Source organism: Schistocerca americana, chromosome 3 (assembly GCF_021461395.2).
Source record: "Schistocerca americana isolate TAMUIC-IGC-003095 chromosome 3, iqSchAmer2.1, whole genome shotgun sequence".
NCBI lineage: Eukaryota > Metazoa > Arthropoda > Insecta > Orthoptera > Acrididae > Schistocerca > Schistocerca americana.
The window spans coordinates 388,149,957-388,172,229 of NC_060121.1; the positions used below are offsets into that span (position 1 = coordinate 388,149,957).

At 37.6% G+C, this 22,273-nt stretch overlaps 1 protein-coding gene across 1 annotated transcript in view; it reads left to right on the forward strand.

Annotated features, from left to right (window-relative positions):
* The first annotated feature begins 529 nt into the window (after window positions 1-529).
* The window catches only part of LOC124605510 (alanine--glyoxylate aminotransferase-like), a 115,859-nt gene continuing 94,115 nt past the window's right edge, over window positions 530-22,273 (forward strand). The window contains exon 1 of the mRNA XM_047137247.1: window positions 530-762. Coding sequence (XP_046993203.1) covers window positions 607-762 — 156 coding nt within the window. The 5' untranslated portion in view covers window positions 530-606. The remainder of the gene's footprint in view (window positions 763-22,273) is intronic.

Here is a 22,273-nt window from a genome sequence, read left to right on the forward strand (position 1 = left end):
TGATTCTGTATAAATAATTACTACTTTTAGGAAATATTTCACATTTTTCACAACAAAATATTTTTACTTTAAAGTGCTGCTGATGTTGATCATAGTTTAAGCTCATAGGCATGCATCACATGCACACAGCTTATAGTAGTCCTGTGAATTAATTCATTTCTTTTTTTTTTTTTCATTTTATTACTGTATGTACTGTTATTTTTCTGCTATACTGGAGGTAAGTTTCTACCAGGATCACTAACTGATGCTAGCAATGAATAGCAGATACTAAAGATTCAGACTATTTGATGATATTACACTTTTTAAATACAGTTGGCTTTTGTGATGAGATGGCATTTAATAAAAACTGAGTAGATGATGTGCATGTACCTAAGATAATTGAGAACACATCAACACTATGTCAGCATTAAATTTCACAAGTTCCTTATCCTAATCTTGTAGCATGCAAGGATGTCTTTGGCAGAAAACAACAGGTCTTATCTCAAGGACAATGATGCTGCTGGCCTATAAATAGGCAGTATTTCTACAACTGGGCAGTAGTTGCCCAGCTGTCGTGTAGAGCACTCAGTCCAGTAGCTAGCACACAGTGTCCCACTTGTTTCCACCATGGAGTGTACAGTACCACCACCTGACAGACTCCGCAGACCTCTGGTTATCCCATACAAGTACATGATGAGTGCCGGCCCTTCAAATGCCTCTGCACGTGTTCTTCATGCTCTTTCCAACCCTATTATTGGTCCACTACATAAGGAAGCATATGAGGTGAGTCTAATTTACAAGACAGTAGAATTAATAAGCATACAAATGGTACATTGTAGCACTTTGAAATACGTGGCTTATTTGCAAGTTAAACTGCATCACTTGTCCTCAGTACATTTTTAAAATGATAATAAGAAGAAGAATAATAACAACAACAACAACAACAATAATAATAATAATAATAATAATAATAATAATAATCTTTAGTTTCCTGTAATAACATTTACAGTCTTGAACATCGTCATTTTTGTACATTTACATTAGGAAATGAGTAGTAAAAGTAGTAGATGAATTTTGTTATTTGGGCAGAAAATAACTGAAGACAACTGAAGTGGAGAGGATACAAAATGTAGACTGGCAGTGACAAGAAAAATGTTCCTGGTAAAAAGAAATTTGTTAACATTGAATATAGATTTAAGCATTAGGAAGTATATTCTGAAGATATTTGTCTGGAGTGTAGCCTTGTATGGAAATTAAATGTGGATAATAAACTGTTCAGATGAGGATAGAAACTTTTGAAATGTAATGCTACAGAAAAATGATGAAGACTATACGAGTAGATCATGTAACTAATGAGGAAATACTTAATATAATTGGGAAGGAAAGAAGTTCGTGGCACAGCATTAAGAGAAATCAAAGGATCACCAATGTAGTTTAGTATTTAGGAGTAGTGTGGAGGGTAAAATTATGGAGGGAGGCCAAGAAATGAATATATTAGGTTGGAGTATAATAAGCTCATAGCATTTTTCCATAAATTTAATAATCACAACAAATACACATAACAGAGACTTTAGTCATCAATAATATATTCTCCTTCACTATTTACAACAGTCTGCTAAGCTGGGGTAACTTATTGATTCTGCGACTGTGGAAACCATGTGCTTTTGAGATGAAGAACTTGTCAAACCATGTTCAGAACATATTTTCATCCAGTAAGGAAGTTCCTTGAAGATTGTTCGATAGAGAGCGGAAAGGGTGAAAATCTGATGGTGCAAGATGAGGTGAATAAGGTGGGTGAGGAATGAGTTCTCAACCCAACTCCTCATTAGTGTTTTCTGTCAGTCTAGCAGAATGTGGGTGGACATTTCGTGGAGTAGGTGTGGCACTGAGTCAAACGATTTTCAGACATCAAGAAATACAGTATCTGCTTGACTGCCTTGATCCAAGGCTTTCACTGTGTCATGTGAGAAAAGTAAGAGTTGGGTTTCATGTGATCAACGTTTTTGAAATCCATGCTGGTTGGCATTGAGGAGGCTATTCTGTTCAAGTACCTCATTATGTTTGAGCTCAGAATATGTGATAAGATTCTGTAATAAATTGATCTTAAGGATATTGGACTGCAGTTTTGTGTATCACTTCTAGTAGCCTTCTTGTAGACTGGTGTGGCCTGTGCCTTTTTCCAAGAACTGGGCATGGTTTTTTTGTTTGAGGGATCTGCAATAGATTATAGTCAAAATAAGGCAAACTCAGCCACAAGTTCAGTATAGAATCTGACAGGGATTTCATCGAGGCCTGGAGCTTTGTTCCATTTTATCTGCTGTTTCTCAACTTCACTGACTCAAATACTTATTCCATTCCTCTTTTCAGTGGTACAAGGATTAAATTGGAGCAATTTTCCTGGGGGTTTCCTTTGTAAAGGAACATTTGAAAATGAAGTTAAGCATTTCAGCTTTTGCTTTGCATCCCTCAGTTTGTTCCTGTCTCATTCACTAGGGACTGGACACTAACTTTGGTACCACTAACAGCCTTTACATATGACCAGAATTTCTTTGGGTTCTGTGAATGATCAATTCACTGTATTCTGCTATAGTAGTCATTGAAGACATCATGCATTGCTTTCTTGACAGGCAAATACGTTTCACTCAGAATCTCTCTATCTATAGCCCTAAACTTTATTTTACACCTATTATGCAGTAATCTCCATTTCTGTAGATATTTCTATGCTATGAACGTTCCTTCCCATCTTGAACTATTCAACTGGGTACACATTTTTTTTCTATCCAGTACATGTTAACTATTCTTTTAAACTTCACCGAGAGTTCTTCTACATGCTCCTGACATGTGCTGAGCATTTCAAGTTCCTCACTGAGGTAAGACAGTATTAATTTTTTATCTAGTTTACTGAACGTATATATTTTTCTGCTTGTTTTAGTTGTCCTTTGTACTTTGGCACTCATTGGTGCCACAACTGCGTTGTGGTCACTGATACCAGTTTCTATGTGGACATCCTCAAAGAGTTCAGGTCTATTTGTTACCATTAGATCCAATATATTTCCATCATGAGTGGGGTTCATAACTGTTTTAGGTAGTTTTCAGAGAAAGCATTTAGTAAAGTTTTAGAAGATGTCTTATCATGCCCACCACTAACAAAACTGTAATTTTCCCAATTAATTGTTGAATGATTAAAGTCTCCACCAATGATTATAGTATGACTGGGGAACTTACGTACAAGTGAACTGAGGTTTTCCCTAAAGTTTTCAGTTGCATCAGGAGGTGAGTCTGGTGGGCGATAGATGGATCCCATTTTCATTTTATGTCCACCCCGATGCTTTGTCTTGCTCAAACAACCTCACATGCAGTTTCAGTTTCTACCTTGGTGGATCTGAGTTTCTTGCCTACTGAGACAAATACATCACCTCCCTTTCCCATTTCCCTATCCTTTCCATACACACTTAAATTTTCCCCATAATTTCAGGTCTGACCAGCACATACTTAGCATCTTTAAGTTCTGACTGAACTTCATGCATTGCAATATGGTGATAAAACGTTCACTAAAATTGACTCACATTTTGTCCCAGATCACATGAATTTGTTCTCAAATGGGTCTCAGATGAGAAGAGCTGTGCAGTCCATTGAAAGGAAAGAATGATTGTGTTTTGCAGTGCAGAGCACAAACAGCCCTTGTTTCACAGTGATAAGTCTACGTTCCTCTGTTTGCAGTTTATTTGTACTTACAAAGAAATTTATGCTGCTAGAAACTGCAAACAGGTGCTTCTCTTTCTTAATGTGCTGCATTATATCAGCATGTCCTCCACATTCAATGGAAAAAAGTGAATGACACACTGTACATTCTAACTTCATAGTCATGGTTTCCTTCAGAAAAGGGAACTCTTCTCTCAAAGTTTTTGAGAAAAACACTTCCTTTTCCCATATTAATGGTCATAAGCTAGTTTCACCCACAGGAAACAACAGACAATGGAGCGCACTAAAGCAGGCTCGCCAAAGCTCGCCAAAGCCAGTGTTGAAACTATTGCCTTCTTCTCATTGTTGTCTGTAACAGTCCAAAGACACTGTGCCAGTTGCATCTACTACAAATTCATGTCATCTAACAGTTAACAGCTAACTCATAACTACAAATACAATTGAGTATTGATAGCCCTATAAAGTTATTTAATGAAAACTTGTTACATCTGTCCACCATTTTTGCATTAGCAAATAGTTGATATGAATTGCAAAGCTCATGTGTAAGTCACTGACACTGAACATTATGATGAAAACTAATCTGTTCATATCTCTCCTCATCCCATGACCAAAATAATACTTCTCTATTCGATCGTAGCATTCAAGAAAACACAAGACTCAATAAATTTTAAAAAAACTATGTCTGTGACACTAAATTGACACATAAATAAATAAAAACACAAAATTAAGCAAAAAATTGAAGTTTACTGCTGATTATGAAGAAACAAGGCTTTTGCATGACACTGGGAAATGGAACAATTAAAAGGACAGTCCCGTTAAAAACAGGATGTTTGGTCACCCAAATCTATATTGATACTGGCAAGATATTGGTCCCAGGAATTCCAAGACCATATCAACATCTCTACGGTAGTTCCTCAGACTAGAGATGGGCAAAGTAGCTCTTTCTATGGAACTATACCTTTTGAGGTAGTTACTAGTTCACAGAGCTAGTTCAAAAGAACTGCACAGTTCATTTTTACTGTTAAAGTATCAATAAAGAAGAACAATTAGAAAAATTCTTAAACTAATAAAATGAAAAACAAAATTTTATAATTTTATTGCCTACAAAAATTGAATAACCTTCATGAACAAACCAGTGTGCGTATTTTTACAGATTTTCTTTTATTTTCTTTTTCTTTTACATTGAATTTTTTTTTTTGTCAAAATGGGCTGAGAGCTTTCAGTTTCAATTAAAATCTTGACTAAGGGAAGTCTGAAGCACTGAATATTAAAGTATTCTCACTGTCACCAAGAATGTGTATCTGTTTCGTAGCTCTTTTTCAAAAAATTAATTTAGTAGTTCACAAAAATTAATTCTTAAGACAGGAAAGAAATATTTAGGTACAGATACTGGAGACTGAACTGAGCTAAGTGAACTAACAGAATTGTTTCAGTCTTCCAATCTGGCACTGTTTGCACAATTCACCGTTCACAGTACAGTACAGAACTGATCCTAGGAGTGAGGTGTATTCAGTATCAAGAGAAGTGAGATTCATTTGTATGCATTCCAACTTTCAATAGATAGGGGAAGTGAGGAGTACATGACCTGTAGTTCACTAAAACAAAGACCACTCTGAACAGTTCCTCTCCCAGAATAGTTCATAAACTACACATCTCTACCTCAGGCTAGCTCAGACATACAAGAAGAAGTGAGCAGTGGACTTCAGTTTATCTATAGAGAGAGAGAAGATTTAATAAAATGTTTTTTATTTAGACTAAAACCTAACTATGACTTACATTTTATGTTTGCAGGCAGTAATGTTCACCTGATGTATGATGAATGCAGTGTACATTCAGATAACAAACTGAGATTTCCTTGTTGTTGTTGTTGTTGTGGTCTTCAGTCCTGAGACTGGTTTGATGAAGCTCTCCATGCTACTCTATCCTGTGCAAGCTTTTTCATCTCCCAGTACCTACTGCAACCTACATCCTTCTGAATCTGCTTAGTGTATTCATCTCTTGGTCTCCCTCTACGATTTTTACCCTCCACGCTGCCCTCCAATACTAAATTGGTGATCCCTTGATGCCTCAGAACACGTCCTACCAACCGATCCCTTCTTCTGGTCAAGTTGTGCCACAAACTTCTCTTCTCCCCAATCCTATTCAATACTTCCTCATTAGTTATGTGATCTACCCATCTAATCTTCAGCATTCTTCTGTAGCACCACATTTCGAAAGCTTCTATTCTCTTCTTGTCCAAACCATTTATCGTCCATGTTTCACTTCCATACATGGCTACACTCCATACAAATACTTTCAGAAATGACTTCCTGACACTTAAATCAATACTGGATGTTAACAAATTTCTCTTCTTCAGAAACGCTTTCCTTGCCATTGCCAGCCTACATTTTATATCCTCTCCACTTCGACCATCATCAGTTATTTTGCTCCCCAAATAGCAAAACTCCTTTACTACTTTAAGTGCCTCATTTCCTAATCTAATTCCCTCAGCATCACCCGACTTAATTAGACTACATTCCATTATCCTTGTTTTGCTTTTGTTGATGTTCATCTTATATCCTCCTTTCAAGACACTGTCCATTCCATTCAACTGCTCTTCCAAGTCCTTTGCTGTCTCTGACAGAATTACAATGTCATCGGCGAACCTCAAAGTTTTTATTTCTTCTCCATGAATTTTAATACCTACTCCGAATTTTTCTTTTGTTTCCTTTACTGCTTGCTCAATATACAGATTGAACAACATCGGGGAGAGGCTACAACCCTGTCTTACTCCCTTCCCAACCACTGCTTCCCTTTCATGTCCCTCGACTCTTATAACTGCCATCTGGTTTCTGTACAAATTGTAAATAGCCTTTCGCTCCCTGTATTTTACCCCTGCCACCTCTAGAATTTGAAAGAGAGTATTCCAGTCAACATTGTCAAAAGCTTTCTCTAAGTCTACAAACGCTAGAAACGTAGGTTTGCCTTTCCTTAATCTTTCTTCTAAGATAAGTCGTAAGGTCAGTATTGCCTCACGTGTTCCAGTGTTTCTACGGAATCCAAACTGATCTTCCCCGAGGTTGGCTTCTACCAGTTTTTCCATTCGTCTGTAAAGAATTCGTGTTAGTATTTTGCAGCTGTGACTTATTAAACTGATAGTTCGGTAATTTTTATATTTTTATATTTTCTCCTTTCATCAATTAAATTCAATATTTCTTCTGTTACCCAAGGATTTCTACTAGCTCTCGTCTTTTTACATACTTGATCCTCTGCTGCCTTCACTACTTCATCCCTCAAAGCTACCCATTCTTCTTCTACTGTATTTATTTCCCCCATTCCTGTCAATTGCTCCCTTATGCTCTCCCTGAATCTCTGTACAACCTCTGGTTCTTTTAGTTTATCCAGGTCCCATCTCCTTAAATTCCCACCTTTTTGCAGTTTCTTCAGTTTTAATCTACAGGTCATAACCAATAGATTGTGGTCAGAGTCCACATCTGCCCCTGGAAATGTCTTACAATTTAAAACCTGGTTCCTAAATCTCTGTCTTACCATTATATAATCTATCTGATGCCTTTTAGTATCTCCAGGGTTCTTCCATGTATACAACCTTCTTTCATGATTCTTAAACCAAGTGTTAGTTATGATTATGTTGTGCTCTGTGCAAAATTCTACCAGGCGGCTTCCTCTTTCATTTCTTAGCCCCAATCCATATTCACCTACTATGTTTCCTTCTCTCCCTTTTCCTACACTCGAATTCCAGTCACCCATGACTATTAAATTTTCGTCTCCCTTCACAATCTGAATAATTTCTTTAATTTCATCATACATTTCTTCAATTTCTTCGTCATCTGCAGAGCTAGTTGGCATATAAACTTGTACTACTGTAGTAGGTGTGGGCTTCGTATCTATCTTGGCCACAATAATGCGTTCACTATGCTGTTTGTAGTAGCTTACCCGCATTCCTATTTTCCTATTCATTATTAAATCTACTCCTGCATTACCCCTATTTGATTTTGTGTTTATAACCCTGTAGTCACCTGACCAGAAGTCTTGTTCCTCCTGCCACCGAACTTCACTAATTCCCACTATATCTAACTTCAACCTATCCATTTCCCTTTTTAAATTTTCTAACCTACCTGCCCAATTAAGGGATCTGACATTCCACGCTCCGATCCGTAGAACGCCAGTTTTCTTTCTCCTGATAACGACATCCTCTTGAGTAGTCCCCGCCCGGAGATCCGAATGGGGGACTATTTTACCTCCGGAATATTTTACCCAAGAGGACGCCATCATCATGTAATCATACAGTAAAGCTGCATGCCCTCGGGAAAAATTACGGCTGTAGTTTCCCCTTGCTTTCAGCCGTTTGCAGTACCAGCACAGCAAGGCCGTTTTGGTTATTGTTACAAGGCCAGATCAGTCAATCATTCAGACTGTTGCCCTTGCAACTACTGAAAAGGCTGCTGCCCCTCTTCAGGATCCACACGTTTGTCTGGCCTCTCAACAGATACCCCTCCGTTGTGGTTGCACCTATGGTACGGCTATCTGTATCGCTGAGGCACGCAAGCCTCCCCACCAACAGCAAGGTCCATGGTTCATGGGGGGGGGGGGGGGGGGGGGGGAGATATTTCCTTATGTGATATAATTACAATTTAACAAGTTTCAGATTTGTTACTTGTACTGTGACACCTTACTTTCTGCAAAAAAATACTCTATATGTTTTGATGAGTGAGTTTGCAAGTATCAAAATGTGTGACATAATGACCACATCTTTTGATTGCATTCGTTTAGAATCTTAAATTATTTACACCATAAAGGGACCATAGACTTTAGTAAGAGACATAAATCTGAACTTGATACACCAACCTGTTCCAGAGGAAAAGTGGTTTTAAAACATGAACAGACAGATGGATGAAAAATGACAAAAATAGTTTTTGTGATATATAATTACAAATTAACAATTTTCGGATTTTTTCCTTTACTTGTAGTGTGAAAATTTGCTTCGTGACAAATTTCATGATTCTAGGTCAACGGAAAGTATCCTATACGTTTTCATGAGTGAGTTTACGAGTATTAAAATATGTAACACAAATGGCCATGTCTTTTCACTCCACTGACTTAAGAATCTCAATGTTTTACACTGGCTTCAATATCTGACATAAATTTTAACTTGATACATCTGCCCATTCCTAAGAAAAAGGGTTCATAACAGTTGGACAGACAGACAGATGGACGGAAAACAAAGTAATCCGACAATGGTTCTGTTTTTACTGATTGAGATATGGAACCCTAAAAGTTAAGTAAACTGTTTATTATTCCAAAAGCTATCACCATAACTGTTAATATATTTATCCCACTGTGAAACAAGATGGTCAATGCCACCATAAAAAATGTTTGCACTTGCCTACAAAATCATGATTGTACCCAGATGTGCACCTCTTCATCTGAAGCAAATCAATTGCCACAAATGTCTTTCTTCAGGACTCCAAAAATGTAAATCACATGGTGAGAGAGTAGGCTTAGTGGAGGATGTACATTGGTTTCCAAGTGAAACTTCAGTATTGTATCTGAAACAATTTTGGGAACATGTGGGTCTGCCAAGGCTGTTTTGACTTCAATGCAAAGGTTTTGTGGGAAGCCCTTAAAATCCCTCCATACAGTCCCACTCTCTCCATTCAGTAGTCCTTTTTGAAGCCCTGAAGAAAGACATTCATGGCCATTTATTTACTTTGGACATAGAAGTGGATGCCTGGGTGCAATTTTGGTAGTATACATAACTGCAAAAATTTTTGCGTGAAGACATAGACTAGCTAGTCTCACAGTGGGGTAAATATAGTAACACATATGGCAGTTACTTTTGAAATAATAAACTTCTTCCTTAGTTTCTTTCCATCTGTCTCATTTTCATTTGGCGGCCACTTATACATCGCAAGACACAGCCGGAATGGAAATATCACTGATGCAACAGGGAAGCAGAGCCATTGCAGCTATAAGGATCCAGTCACTTCACATCCAAGCCATGGACTTGTTATGGCTTGTGTGATCGGAACTGATGCAGTAGCAAAACAAGTACACCCAAACCAGTGTAAATAACCCTCTTCAGACTCCACAATTGCTTGCTGTGACACTGCTGATGGTGTCATATCCAATGCTGTAGACTTATGTCCTCCAGCTGGCAGGTTACTTCAACTGCTGCCATCTTCCACCCTGGAGGTCTCTGGTTCCCATCTGGGGCCACACAGCCATCCATCCATCATCAGCTGTATGGGTGGACTCTGCTGTTGGGAGCTGCCACTTCTACACGGGTTCATTAATGTGATCATGCCTGCCTTGGCTGTCCTCACCTGGGGCTGCTAACGGCTTCTAACAGGCACAGCTGATTCATAGATCTTCTCCTGATGGGTCAGAGGCCTTACTGTACCATTGGCATCTGCAATGGCAAGTTGCAGTGCCTTCACTGCCAGGGCATGTGCGGTTCGTGTCCCATGAGTGTTGGCATCGTAGGGCAACACGACACATGTACTCGGAATAATAAATGATTAGTTCTCCATTCATTCTCATTCATCTAACAGGCACCCATTCACTATGCCACTGCAATCCACACCTGGGTGGACAATTCCCAAAATCCAGGTACTCCACCACCCACCACAGCAGCTGACCAACTTGGTCATTGTATTGGTATTGGTTTTGGTATAGTATTTATTGGTCCTGTTGTCTACAAAAACATCTTTTGTGTAAGACATTGGACAATTCAAGTTATAAGTACAGTTCTGAAAGTGATTTCTAGGCATACTTATTTAAGGTTACAGTAAAACACTTCATGCATTAAGTATCTATATAACACACTTTATAAATTTAAATATTCTTCAATAAAGTAAAAGCAGTGGTGTTGTAAATATGACTTTGGAGATTTTCCAAAGGTTTTGACCTCAGAAATAGCTTTTATGTTTTCAGAAAGTGTGTTATAAAGTTTAACTCCCATGTTGGAAGTACCTTTTTGACACAGAGATGTGTTGATTTAGTTATATGTAAATTTTTGTTTTTTTTTTCTGTAAAGTGGTCATGTATATACAGTTTTCTTTCAGGCTGCATTCCTTTCCTATTACATTTATTCTAAAGAATATAAGGGTTTCCATAATGTATACAAATGATAATGGGGGAATACCAGATATCTTAAACAGAAGTGTGCAAGAGACTCTAGATTTGTGCCCAAATATGATTCTAATGGGCCATTTTTGTAGTCTGAAAATGCTGTTAGCCATTTTAGAGTTTCCCCAGAAGGTGACTCCATATTTAAGGTGAAAATGAATTCGTTACTGTTTTCTCGCTACAGAATGATTTTAGTGTCTTGCTCAGTTCTGCAATAAGGTATTCACTATGATTCCATTTTACATTCCTCTGCAGCCAAAGTCCTACAGATTTAGTTTCAGTACTGTTGCAAACTAGTTCATCATTGTTAGAGACCAATGGGATAAACATGCCCTTGTTTGGATCACTGTGAAATTTTACTGCAATGGTTTTTTTCTATTTATTCCAAGCTGATTATTCTGTGCGCCACTGCTAAGTTGTCCCATAACTGATCCTTGGGGTACACCATATTTAATTTGTTTATAGTCTGATAACTGGTAGACCCGTGGTCTAGGGGTAGCGTCTTTGATTCATAATCAAAAACGTCTTCGGTCCCGGGTTCGATCCCCACCACTGCCTGAATTTTGATAAATAATCAGCATTGGCGGCCGAAGACTTCTGGCATAAGAAGTCAGCCTCATTCTGCCAACGGCCTTGTCAAAGAGGGTGGAGGAGCGGATAGAGGTTCAGGGCACTCTCTTGTGCTAGGGGTGGGAAATTGCCCCTAAAGGCGGAAGAATCAGCAATGATCAACGACATGAGGATGCAGAAGGCAATGGAAACCACTGCATTAAAGACACGTAACGTGTATCCACAGGACATGTGCCCTGTATTTGAAGAAGTGTCATGATGATCTCTCCATTGGCAAAAGATTCCGGAATAGTCCCCCATTCGGATCTCTGGGAGGGGACTGCCAAGGGGGAGGTTACCATGAGAAAAAGATTGAATAATCAATGAAAGAATAACGTTCTATGAATCGGGGTGTGGAATGTCAGAAGCTTGAACGTGGTAGGGAAACTAGAAAATCTGAAAAGGGAAATGCAAAGGCTCAATCTAGATATAGTAGGGGTCAGTGAAGTGAAGTGGAAGGAAGACAAGGATTTCTGGTCAGATGAGTATCGGGTAATATCAACAGCAGCAGGAAATGATATAACAGGTGTAGGATTACTTATGAATAGGAAGGTAGGACAGAGGGTGTGTTACTGTGAACAGTTCAGTGACCGGGTTGTTCTAATCAGAATCGACAGCAGACCAACACCGACAACGATAGTTCAGGTATACATGCCGACGTCACAAGCTGAAGATGAACAGATAGAGAAAGCGTATGAGGATATTGAAAGGGTAATGCAGTATGTAAAGGGGGACGAAAATCTAATAGTCATGGGCGACTGGAATGCAGTTGTAGGGGAAGGAGTAGAAGAAAAGGTTACAGGAGAATATGGGCTTGGGACAAGGAATGAAAGAGGAGAAAGACTAATTGAGTTCTGTAACAAGTTTCAGCTAGTAATAGCGAATACCCTGTTCAAGAATCACAAGAGGAGGAGGTATACTTGGAAAAGGCTGGGAGATACAGGAAGATTTCAATTAGATTACATCATGATCAGACAGAGATTCCGAAATCAGATACTGGATTGTAAGGCGTACCCAGGAGCAGATATAGACTCAGATCGCAATATAGTAGTGATGAAGAGTAGGCTGAAGTTCAAGACATTAGTCTGGAAGAATCAATATGCAAGGAAGTGGGATACGGAAGTACTAAGGAATGACAAGATACGTTTGAAGTTCTCTAACGCTATAGATACAGCAATAAGGAATAGTGCAGTAGGCAGTACAGTTGAAGAGGAATGGACATCTCTAAAAAGGGCCATCACAGAAGTTGGGAAGGAAAACATATGTACAAAGAAGGTAGCTGCGAAGAAACCATGGGTAACAGAAGAAATACTTCAGTTGATTGATGGAAGGAGGAAGTACAAACATGTTCCGGGAAAATCAGGAATACAGAAATACAAGTCGCTGAGGAATGAAATAAATAGGAAGTGCAGGGAAGCTAAGACGAAATGGCTGCAGGAAAAATGTGAAGACATCGAAAAAGATATGATTGTCGGAAGGACAGACTCAGCATACAGGAAAGTCAAAACAACCTTTGGTGACATTAAAAGCAACGGTGGTAACATTAAGAGTGCAATGGGAATTCCACTGTTAAATGCAGAGGAGAGAGCAGATAGGTGGAAAGAAAACATTGAAAGCCTCTATGAGGGTGAAGATTCGTCTGATGTGATAGAAGAAGAAACAGGAGTCGATTTAGAATAGATAGGGGATCCAGTATTAGAATCGGAATTTAAAAGAGCTTTGGAGGACTTAACGGTCAAATAAGGCAGAGGGGATAGATAACATTCCATCAGAATTTCTAAAATCATTGGGGGAAGTGGCAACAAAACGACTATTCACTTTGGTGTGTAGAATATATGAGTCTGGCGATATACCATCTGACTTTCGGAAAAGCATCATCCACACAAATCCGAAGACGGCAAGAGCTGACAAGTGCGAGAATTATCGCACAATCAGCTTAACAGCTCATGCATCGAAGCTGCTTACAAGAATAATATACAGAAGAATGGAAAAGAAAATTGAGAATGCGCTAGGTGACAATCAGTTTGGTTTTAGGAAAAGTAAACGGGCGAGAGAGGCAATTCTGACGTTACGGCTAATAATGGAAGCAAGGCTAAAGAAAAATCAAGACTCTTTCATAGGATTTGTCGACCTGGAAAAAGCGTTCGACAATATAAAATGGTGCAAGCTCTTCGAGATTCTGAAAAAAGTAGGGATAAGCTATAGGGAGAGACGGGTCATATACAATATGTACAACAACCAAGAGGGAATAATAAGAGTGGACGATCAAGAACGAAGTGCTCGTATTAAGAAGGGTGTAAGACAAGGCTGTAGCCTTTCGCCCCTGCTCTTCAATCTGTACATCAAGGAAGCAATGGTGGAAATAAAAGAAAGGTTCAGGAGTGGAATTAAAATACCAATGATACGATTCGCTGATGACATTGCTATCCTGAGTGAAAGTGAAGAAGAATTAAATGATCTGCTGAACGGAATGAACAGTCTAATGAGTACACAGTATGGTTTGAGAGTAAATCGGAGAAAGGCGAAGGTAATGAGAAGTAGTAGAAATGAGAACAGCAAGAAACTTAACATCAGGATTGATGGTCACGAAGTCAATGAAGTTAAGGAATTCTGCTACCTAGGCAGTAAAATAACCAATGTCGGATGGAGCAAGGAGGACATCAAAAGCAGACTTGCTATGGCAAAAAAGGCATTTCTGGCCAAGAGAAGTCTACTAATATCAAATACCGGCCTTAATTTGAGGAAGAAATTTCTGAGGATGTACGTCTGGAGTACAGCATTGTATGGTAGTGAAACATGGACTGTGGGAAAACCGGAACAGAAGAGAATTGAAGCATTTGAGATGTGGTGCTATAGACGAATGTTGAAAATTAGGTGGACAGATAAGGTAAGGAATGAGGAGGTTCTGCGCAGAATTGGAGAGGAAAGGAATATGTGGAAAACACTGATAAGGAGAAGGGACAGCATGATAGGACATCTGCTAAGACATGAGGGAATGACTTCCATGGTACTAGAGGGAGCTGTAGAGGGCAAAAACTGTAGAGGAAGACAGAGATTGGAATACGTCAAACAAATAATTGAGGACGTAGGTTGCAAGTGCTACTCTGAGATGAAGAGGTTAGCACAGGAAAGGAATTCGTGGTGGGCTGCATCAAACCAGTCAGTAGACTGATGACCAAAAAAAAAAAAAAAAAAAAAGTGTTCAGATATAGTTTTAGGTGGATATTTGTGTGCTTGATGCACACTTCCTGCTTATGGTTGCTCAGAAAGCAATTGATCCAGTTGTTGGACAGACTTGAATACCATATTTTTCAAGATTTGACAGCATAATCTCATGGTTCACCATGCCAAAAGCTTTTGACAGGTCAATAAAGACTGTTATTGATCCCTGTTTCTTGTCCCTCAGGCTTAATATGGAGCTGATACACTAATAAATAGCAGTTGTTGTTGACCTCTTATTTCTGAATCCAAGTTGTCCATTGCATAGTATATTGGTTTTATTTACAAATTTCATAAGTTCATCCTACATAACATTTTCTAATACTTCACTATGAGTCCCTTTTACATTCCTCTGCAGGCAAAGTCCTACTAATTTAATTTCAGTACTGTTGCTAACTAGTTCATCATTGATAGAGACCAATGGGATAAACACACCCTTGTTTGGACCACTAATAAACTAATACACTAATAAATAGCAGTTGTTGCTGACCTCTTATTTCTGAATCCATGTTGTTCATTGCATAGTATATTGGTTTTATTTACAAATTTCATAAGTTTGTCGTACAGAACATTTTCTAATACTTTTGAAATGCAAGAGGAAATTGTGATGGACTCTAGTTATTTATGGTATCTTTCTTGCTGTTTATATATACTAGAATGACTTTAAATGTTTTCAATAAATCAGGGAAAATGCCTGTCTGAAGTGGGCATTCACATAACTGTGTAAGTAATGCAATTAGGTTTGATGAACTCTTCTTTAAGATTGTTGAAGGGACACCATGAATGTCTGCAGAGTTGGAATTTTTTTGTCCTTGTACTGCAGTAGCCACTTCATCTTGTGAAACAGAATTGATGTACATTGGCCCCCTACAAGCACTTGTTTTGTATTCATTGCCTTGGGTACTCCTGTGTAACTTTGATTGTTTCATATTATCAGTAACACTTGTGAAAAAATTGTTTAAAGTACTGGATACTTTTAAGAGTTTTGTTACTTTTTTTATTTTTTGTGATAGTGTTATATTTCTGCAAGATGATCTGTGTTCTCTAGATTCTTTTTTTATAACACTCCACACTTTATTATCTGACCTATAAATGTACTTGTCATTATGCATTATTTTTGCCTCTCTTATTTATTTTAGTAGTATTTTCGAGTAATTTTTATAGTAAATGTGTCTTTCAAGTGAGGAATTTTTTGATTTACACATTTCATGAAGTTGTCTTTTTTTCTAGCATGAAAACCTTATTCTCCTTGTGATCCAGCTATTTGTTCTAGAATTCCCCCTTATGGTTATAGTATTCAGTGAGAAGGTAGTTTGAAAGAAATGGGTTAACGTATCACTGAAAGTGTTGGATTTTTCATTGATATCATTAATTATGTAAACCTGTGACCATTTTTCTTCCTGTAATATGCTGTTGAAGTAATTTACATTATCGTGAGTGTACCTTCTGCTTGTGGTTCTTAAAGACACGTTGTTAATAATATTGCCTTTCATTTTTAAGCCTAAAATTTGAGCAAGATGATCACTAAAATGGGCACTGAAAATTTTTAGTGAAGTATTGTGTAAACTTTTCTCAGCTAGAAATTGATCTAAACAGCCCCTTTGCTTCCTTATAGGCTGATGCAAGATTCACAAGGGCCTCTCCATTTCTACTGTTTGTGAGGAAATAAATATTGAAGTCACCACAGATCATCAACTCACAATCCATTTTATTTGCCTTGTTTAGCAATGACTCCATTCTGTTTAAGAAAAGTTCAAAATGTACAGATGGTGATCTGTAGATTGTAGCAATAAACAGGTTGAACTGAATAATTTTTATAGCTGGGATTTCACAATCCTTTTCAAAATTTGTTCTAGTTAAGTCAGGTAGGGTAGTAAAATCTATATTTTCCTTTATGTACATTGCCACCCCACCCTTCTTGCTGTTTTTCCTGCAGTAGTAGAATGACAAAATGACTCTATTTATTTTCATATTCTAAATTAATTCTGGGGTAAGCCAGTGTTCAGAAATGCGTAACAATGAGATATCTTTTATTTCATCAGTTAATAGTATGTTAATTTCATCGATATTATTACACAGGGATTGCACATTATGGTGATAAATTTTTAGAGTGGGTGTATTCACAACTTGATAGTTGGGAGTCATAGTTACAGCATCACATACCTTTAGTTTAAATTAGGATCACCAGCTGTGTTGTCTTTTCATTCTCCTTTCTTGCTCAGTTTACTTTCCTCACTTTTGCCAGTGGCATGTACAGGAAGCTGATAGATTGTTCTGTTCCTTAAAAGTCTTCCATTAATTATTTCAGGGACATGATCACAAACAATCCTTTTCACTTCACAGTTTTATGCATTCCATGCTTCATGCACAGATTTTGATGCAGCTTGCTTACATCCTGTATATTGCACTTGGCGTATTGTTAACACAGTTTCCTTATTTTAAAGTTTGTTTTCTGTATTTCTTTGTTTACACATGAACTATAAATTATATCATGCCTATGAGGCAGTGTGGCAATATTATATTGGGAATTAGCCTTTTTGGAATCTATATTGCAAGTTGTTCACCAGACTGTACTTACAGAAAAAAGATTGTATTTGATCAAGAATTAGTCTTTAAAATAACTTGCCAAATACTGACAAGAGCAAAATTGATGTATAATTCTTTGTGTCAGTTGTTTCTCTCTGTTTATACACTGGTCATAGGTCAGAAAGTTTTGATAGGCCAGCAAATGTTGTCTAGTCAATTGAACTGTAAACATGTTACTGATTTTATTACTCCATTCTCATATTATTCATTAAGAAATCTATTTACCAGTGATTAGATTTTTATTTTAACTTTGAAATAATTTTTGTGGAATTACATTTTATAAAACTCATCAGGAGAAATGAACTGAACTGGTTGAGAGTTTTTGTTGGTGTTGATTCATCCATATTTCTCTGTAAGTGTTTTATGCGTCCATCCATTCACAGTGTGTCTAATAAATCCTGTCATGAAAAAGCACTAGCTGGGAGGTGAAACAAGTCAAGTTATACATTATGAAACAGAAGAAGCCACTGCAGGCTACTGCTGTAAAGCATACTGACAACAAATTATGCGTATTGCTAATTTAGCAATACTGATTAATGGGAATTACTTAACACATGGTTATGTATATTAGGTGAAAAAAAAAATACTTTGGGAAGAAAAGGGGACACTGTTCCTCCCCATCTAATACTCAGCTACTCAGCTGCTGTTTCCCTCAAATTCTCCAGATGAAGTATTTATGTAACTTTACACGAAACACTATTAGCTGTCTACAAACTGGCGAAATCGAAACCTGTTTAGCATAATCAGAGCTATGCTGAATTTTCATCCCTGAGTCCAAATATTCTAATAAATTGGAGGAAGATATGCTAATGATGTATTCCCTTGTACTTTGGTTTTGAATTTCTGTGGATTTTCTGTTTCCTGCCTGTCTGCTAATTACCTGTAACAGACTTTTGCACCACAGTATACAACTACATTAACTACTAAATGCAGACACTGCTACCTGTTTGTTTAAGGTATGCTAATAATGTATCACAAATAGTGGTAATCTACTGATATTGTTAATTATATGAATTTCTTCCAAATTACTTTATCGACATACACAGACATTGGACAAAAATATGGAAACACTGCAAGAAATGCATGCTTGACCATAAATGCAGAATCTAGCCAAACTTGCAGGTTTTGCTGTCGTATTTGACCATGAATTGCACCTATGCAATGTCCTCTTTGCTTTGCATGTGTCATTTGTAGTCAGATCAGTGTTCTATGCAGTTGTGATGCATTATGTCAGAGATAAGTGAATCCAGTGTGGCACATTGTTGGTGCTCCTATGGTGGGTGCTGCCACAACCAAGATACTAAAGATTTACACTATATACAGGGAAAGCAGAAAAACATCATCTGCTAAGTTGCAAAGCAGACAACTGTATGTTGAGGGATCATGACATATAAGCATTGAAGAAGATTGCAATCCAAAATAAGAGAACGACAACTGCAAAAGTCATTGCAGAACTGAATGTCACACTCTGGAACTCTGTCAGCATCAAAATAATATGAAGGGAGCTCTCTTTGCTGGGAATGCAGGGTGAGCAAGCATTCCAAAATCACTAAGAAGTGATGCAAATGTCCATAACAGATAAACTTGGCCCTGCAGCCATAAAACATGTACTGTGGAGCAATGTAAGAAAGTCATTTGGTCAGATGAGCCCTGTTTTATGCTGTTATCAACTTCTAGACAAATTTACATCTCAAGAATGAAACAAAGACAGGGTTTGGTGATGATTTGGACAATTGTATCATGGTATTTCATGGGCCCCATGATTACTCTATAAGGATTATGTGACCATTTTGGCTGATCATGTACATCCCATGGTACAATATTTGCTCCCAATGGTGGTGCTGCATTCCAAGACAACAGTGCCTCTGTTGACACACCTCGCATTGTTTAGGGCTGCCTGTGTGAGCACAAGGATGAATTTTCATGTCCCATAGCCACCATAATCACCAGATCTCAAAATTGTTGAGACTTCGTGGTATACTTTGGAGAGAAAGGTTCATGACTGCTATCCACTGTCCTTGTGGTTGCTTGAACTTGCCACTATTGTGTTGGATTAATGGCTAAGAAACCCTTGAAAACCAAACATGACCTGTATTTATCCAATCTGAGACAGTTGGAAGCTGTTTTAAATGTCAATGTGTTTCCTGCACTATATTAGGTTTTTGGTGTTTCCATATTTTTGTCCAGCCCCTTGTAAGTTTATTCAACTTTTTTTGTAATTTTACATACAAGAAGACCAGCTGGCTACATACTGGTAAAGATAAAATCTATTTAACAATAATGGAAATTCCTGGATGGGAAGACACATGAAATAAGATAAGAGCAACCATTCACCTATAGCAGACTGATGTGCGCCACATAGAAACATGCAACAGAAAACAGTATTCACACTAGCTTTCGAGCTCTTGCTCTGTTTCTAGCAGAAGTACACACATTCACACACACCGAAATGCACACTCCTACAGCCACAGCATAGAATCTGAAACCAAAATGGGAACCCACAGTCCATATGGAAATTATATTTTTTATTTCTGGTATTGTGTGTCTGTAAATTTCACAGTTCATCCTAAATTCACTCTTGCAGTAGTAAGTACAAATACTATAAGGGAGTAAATGTGTTAGTATGTAAACATAATTCACTCTTGCAGTAGTAAGTACAAATACTATAAGGGAGTAAATGTGTTAGTACGTAAACATAAAAACCCCAGTGTCCCAGGAAGCTTCTACAAAATGTTCAGTTATTAACTTAACATAATACACCTTAACTGCACTGTATCAGAAAATTATGCCATAGGACTGTACTGAGTGGAACTATGCAAAATATGCCAACAATTCTGTTTTCAAGTCAATATAATGAGAGAGATATCTAATGTGAGTGCAAAGCAGGCAAAAAGGGCTGTTTTGTTAACTTATGTACATTTTGTGTTATCTCTGTTGTCCACCTATCTGGGTGACTAGTAATTTCACATATGGAACCTCATAAAATGTGTACTCGTTGACCTCTACTTCTTATACCTTTAAGTCATTTTTATTTATTTGGAGCTGCACAGTATTAGCCATCTTTAAGAACAAGCTTTTAGCCGTTTGATATGAACAAGTTGTAACTCTGTTTCGGGCTGTATCTGGTATGAATTTATTTAGGTCATTTACCATTCTATTTCTAGCATCAGTTTTTGAAGAACCCTCCAGTTCCTGTGGTAAATCATTTGGCTAGCTCAAAAACGAATGCGCGAATTGCCAAAGATTGTGGGCCAACATACTTAATGCTTTCACATTTTGAATTTATTTTTATTCATCTGGTAACATTGGTAAATGTGAATCTCTGTTTCCTGTTGGTGAGATATGCCACCATCCATGTAGGGGGGAGGGGGTTATTTTAATATCATATTTTCATTTCCCGTGTAGAAATGTATAATCTGCACAAATGAAAGCCTTGACAACTCACATAAAATGCCAACAGGGTAATTTTCTTCTTCTTTAGTTTTACCAGTGTTGAGCTTATGGGATCACATACTGACTTCTCTGAATGCTGACTGTATCGTTTAGCGTCCCTGACCCAAACTGAATTTCTGTAGACAATCCTTTACAGAAGCCAAATTGAATACTTGTTATTATTATTGACAGAAAAGTGGTTCAATATTTTGTTATAAGCTACTGTCTCCTAAGATAATGAGAACATTGGAATGAAAGAGATTGGCCTTCATTCACTTCCTTATTTGCACTTTGGTAAATGAATGATACCACCAAAGACTTCAGTATTTCAGGAAATATACCTGATTCCAAAATTAACTCAGAGTGGTACTACAAAGTCAGGGCTAGTTTTCAGTACTTTGGTTGAAACAGCTTTGCAGCCAGAAGAGTTACTACTTTAAAGTGACCTGATGGCTTTTGTGGTCTTTCTGACAGTTGACTTGGTATAGCTGCTGTATGGTAGTGGAGTGTCTATGTAAATCTAATGGATCTGCTTTTTATGGCTGATTTTTTTTGTCCCTGTGTATCCAGCTAGCTTTTGGAACCATTAATTGAATTAATGGCTAATTATTTGCATCTAACATTGTCTCACAGGCAATGTCATCTTGGAATTGAGTCTCATTTACGTCTTCTTTTTTTTAACTTTTTTCCATTGTTCAGCCAATAATTTCTCTCTGAATAGTGTGTGTGAGTGCTTTTCCCTTTGCAGCTGAATTTGACTGATGAGGATGCTTTATTGCTGCCTTTTGACTATTATGGACAGACACCTATTGTATATGGGGCTCATATCTATTTGATGAAAGATAATTGGATTTGGAATAAATTATCAATTGCTGCTGACTATTTCCATTCTTTTTTGGGATGTTACTGTGGATTATAAATCAGAGTTAGGCATCAGTATCTTTGCATGCCCTGAAACAGTATTATTTGATATGAAGTATCTGCTTGTAATATCTTTCCAGTAATTTCTACTAAATCTAATTAGTACTGTCTCTGGTTGCCTGATGAAGGTGACATTTACTATTGGGGGGTGGTACACTCTCAGATGCCATGTCATTTATGCTTTCAAGTCTATTACTTATGTGGAGCACTTGAAAATTTGTTGCTGGCCACTGTGGCCGAGTGGTTCTAGGTGCTTCAGTCCGGAACCACGTAACTGCTATGGTCGCAGGTTCGAATCCTGCCTCAGGCATGGATGTGTGTGCTGTCCTTAGGTTAGCTAGGTTTAAGTAGTTCTAAGTTCTAGGAGACTGATGACTTCAGGTGTTAAGTCACATAGTGCTCAGAGCCATTTGAACCATTTTGAAAAGTTGTTCAGTGCAGTTCTTAATTATATGTTGCTCTACTTTATATGTACACAGCCAATCCTTTTCTCTTATTTTATGCCTATAGTAATGTGATACTAACTCGTATCAATCTAGGTAGATTTATCCACTTTTTATCACTGCCAAATGATGATCCGTTATGAATAACACATCTGTAGAAATGTGTTCACATTTTCAGTTTCCTAACTAGTCTTCTTATGTTTTGATGAAAAAGTCTAAGTGTATTTTGTTTTGTATTTTTAAAGCTGCAAAAT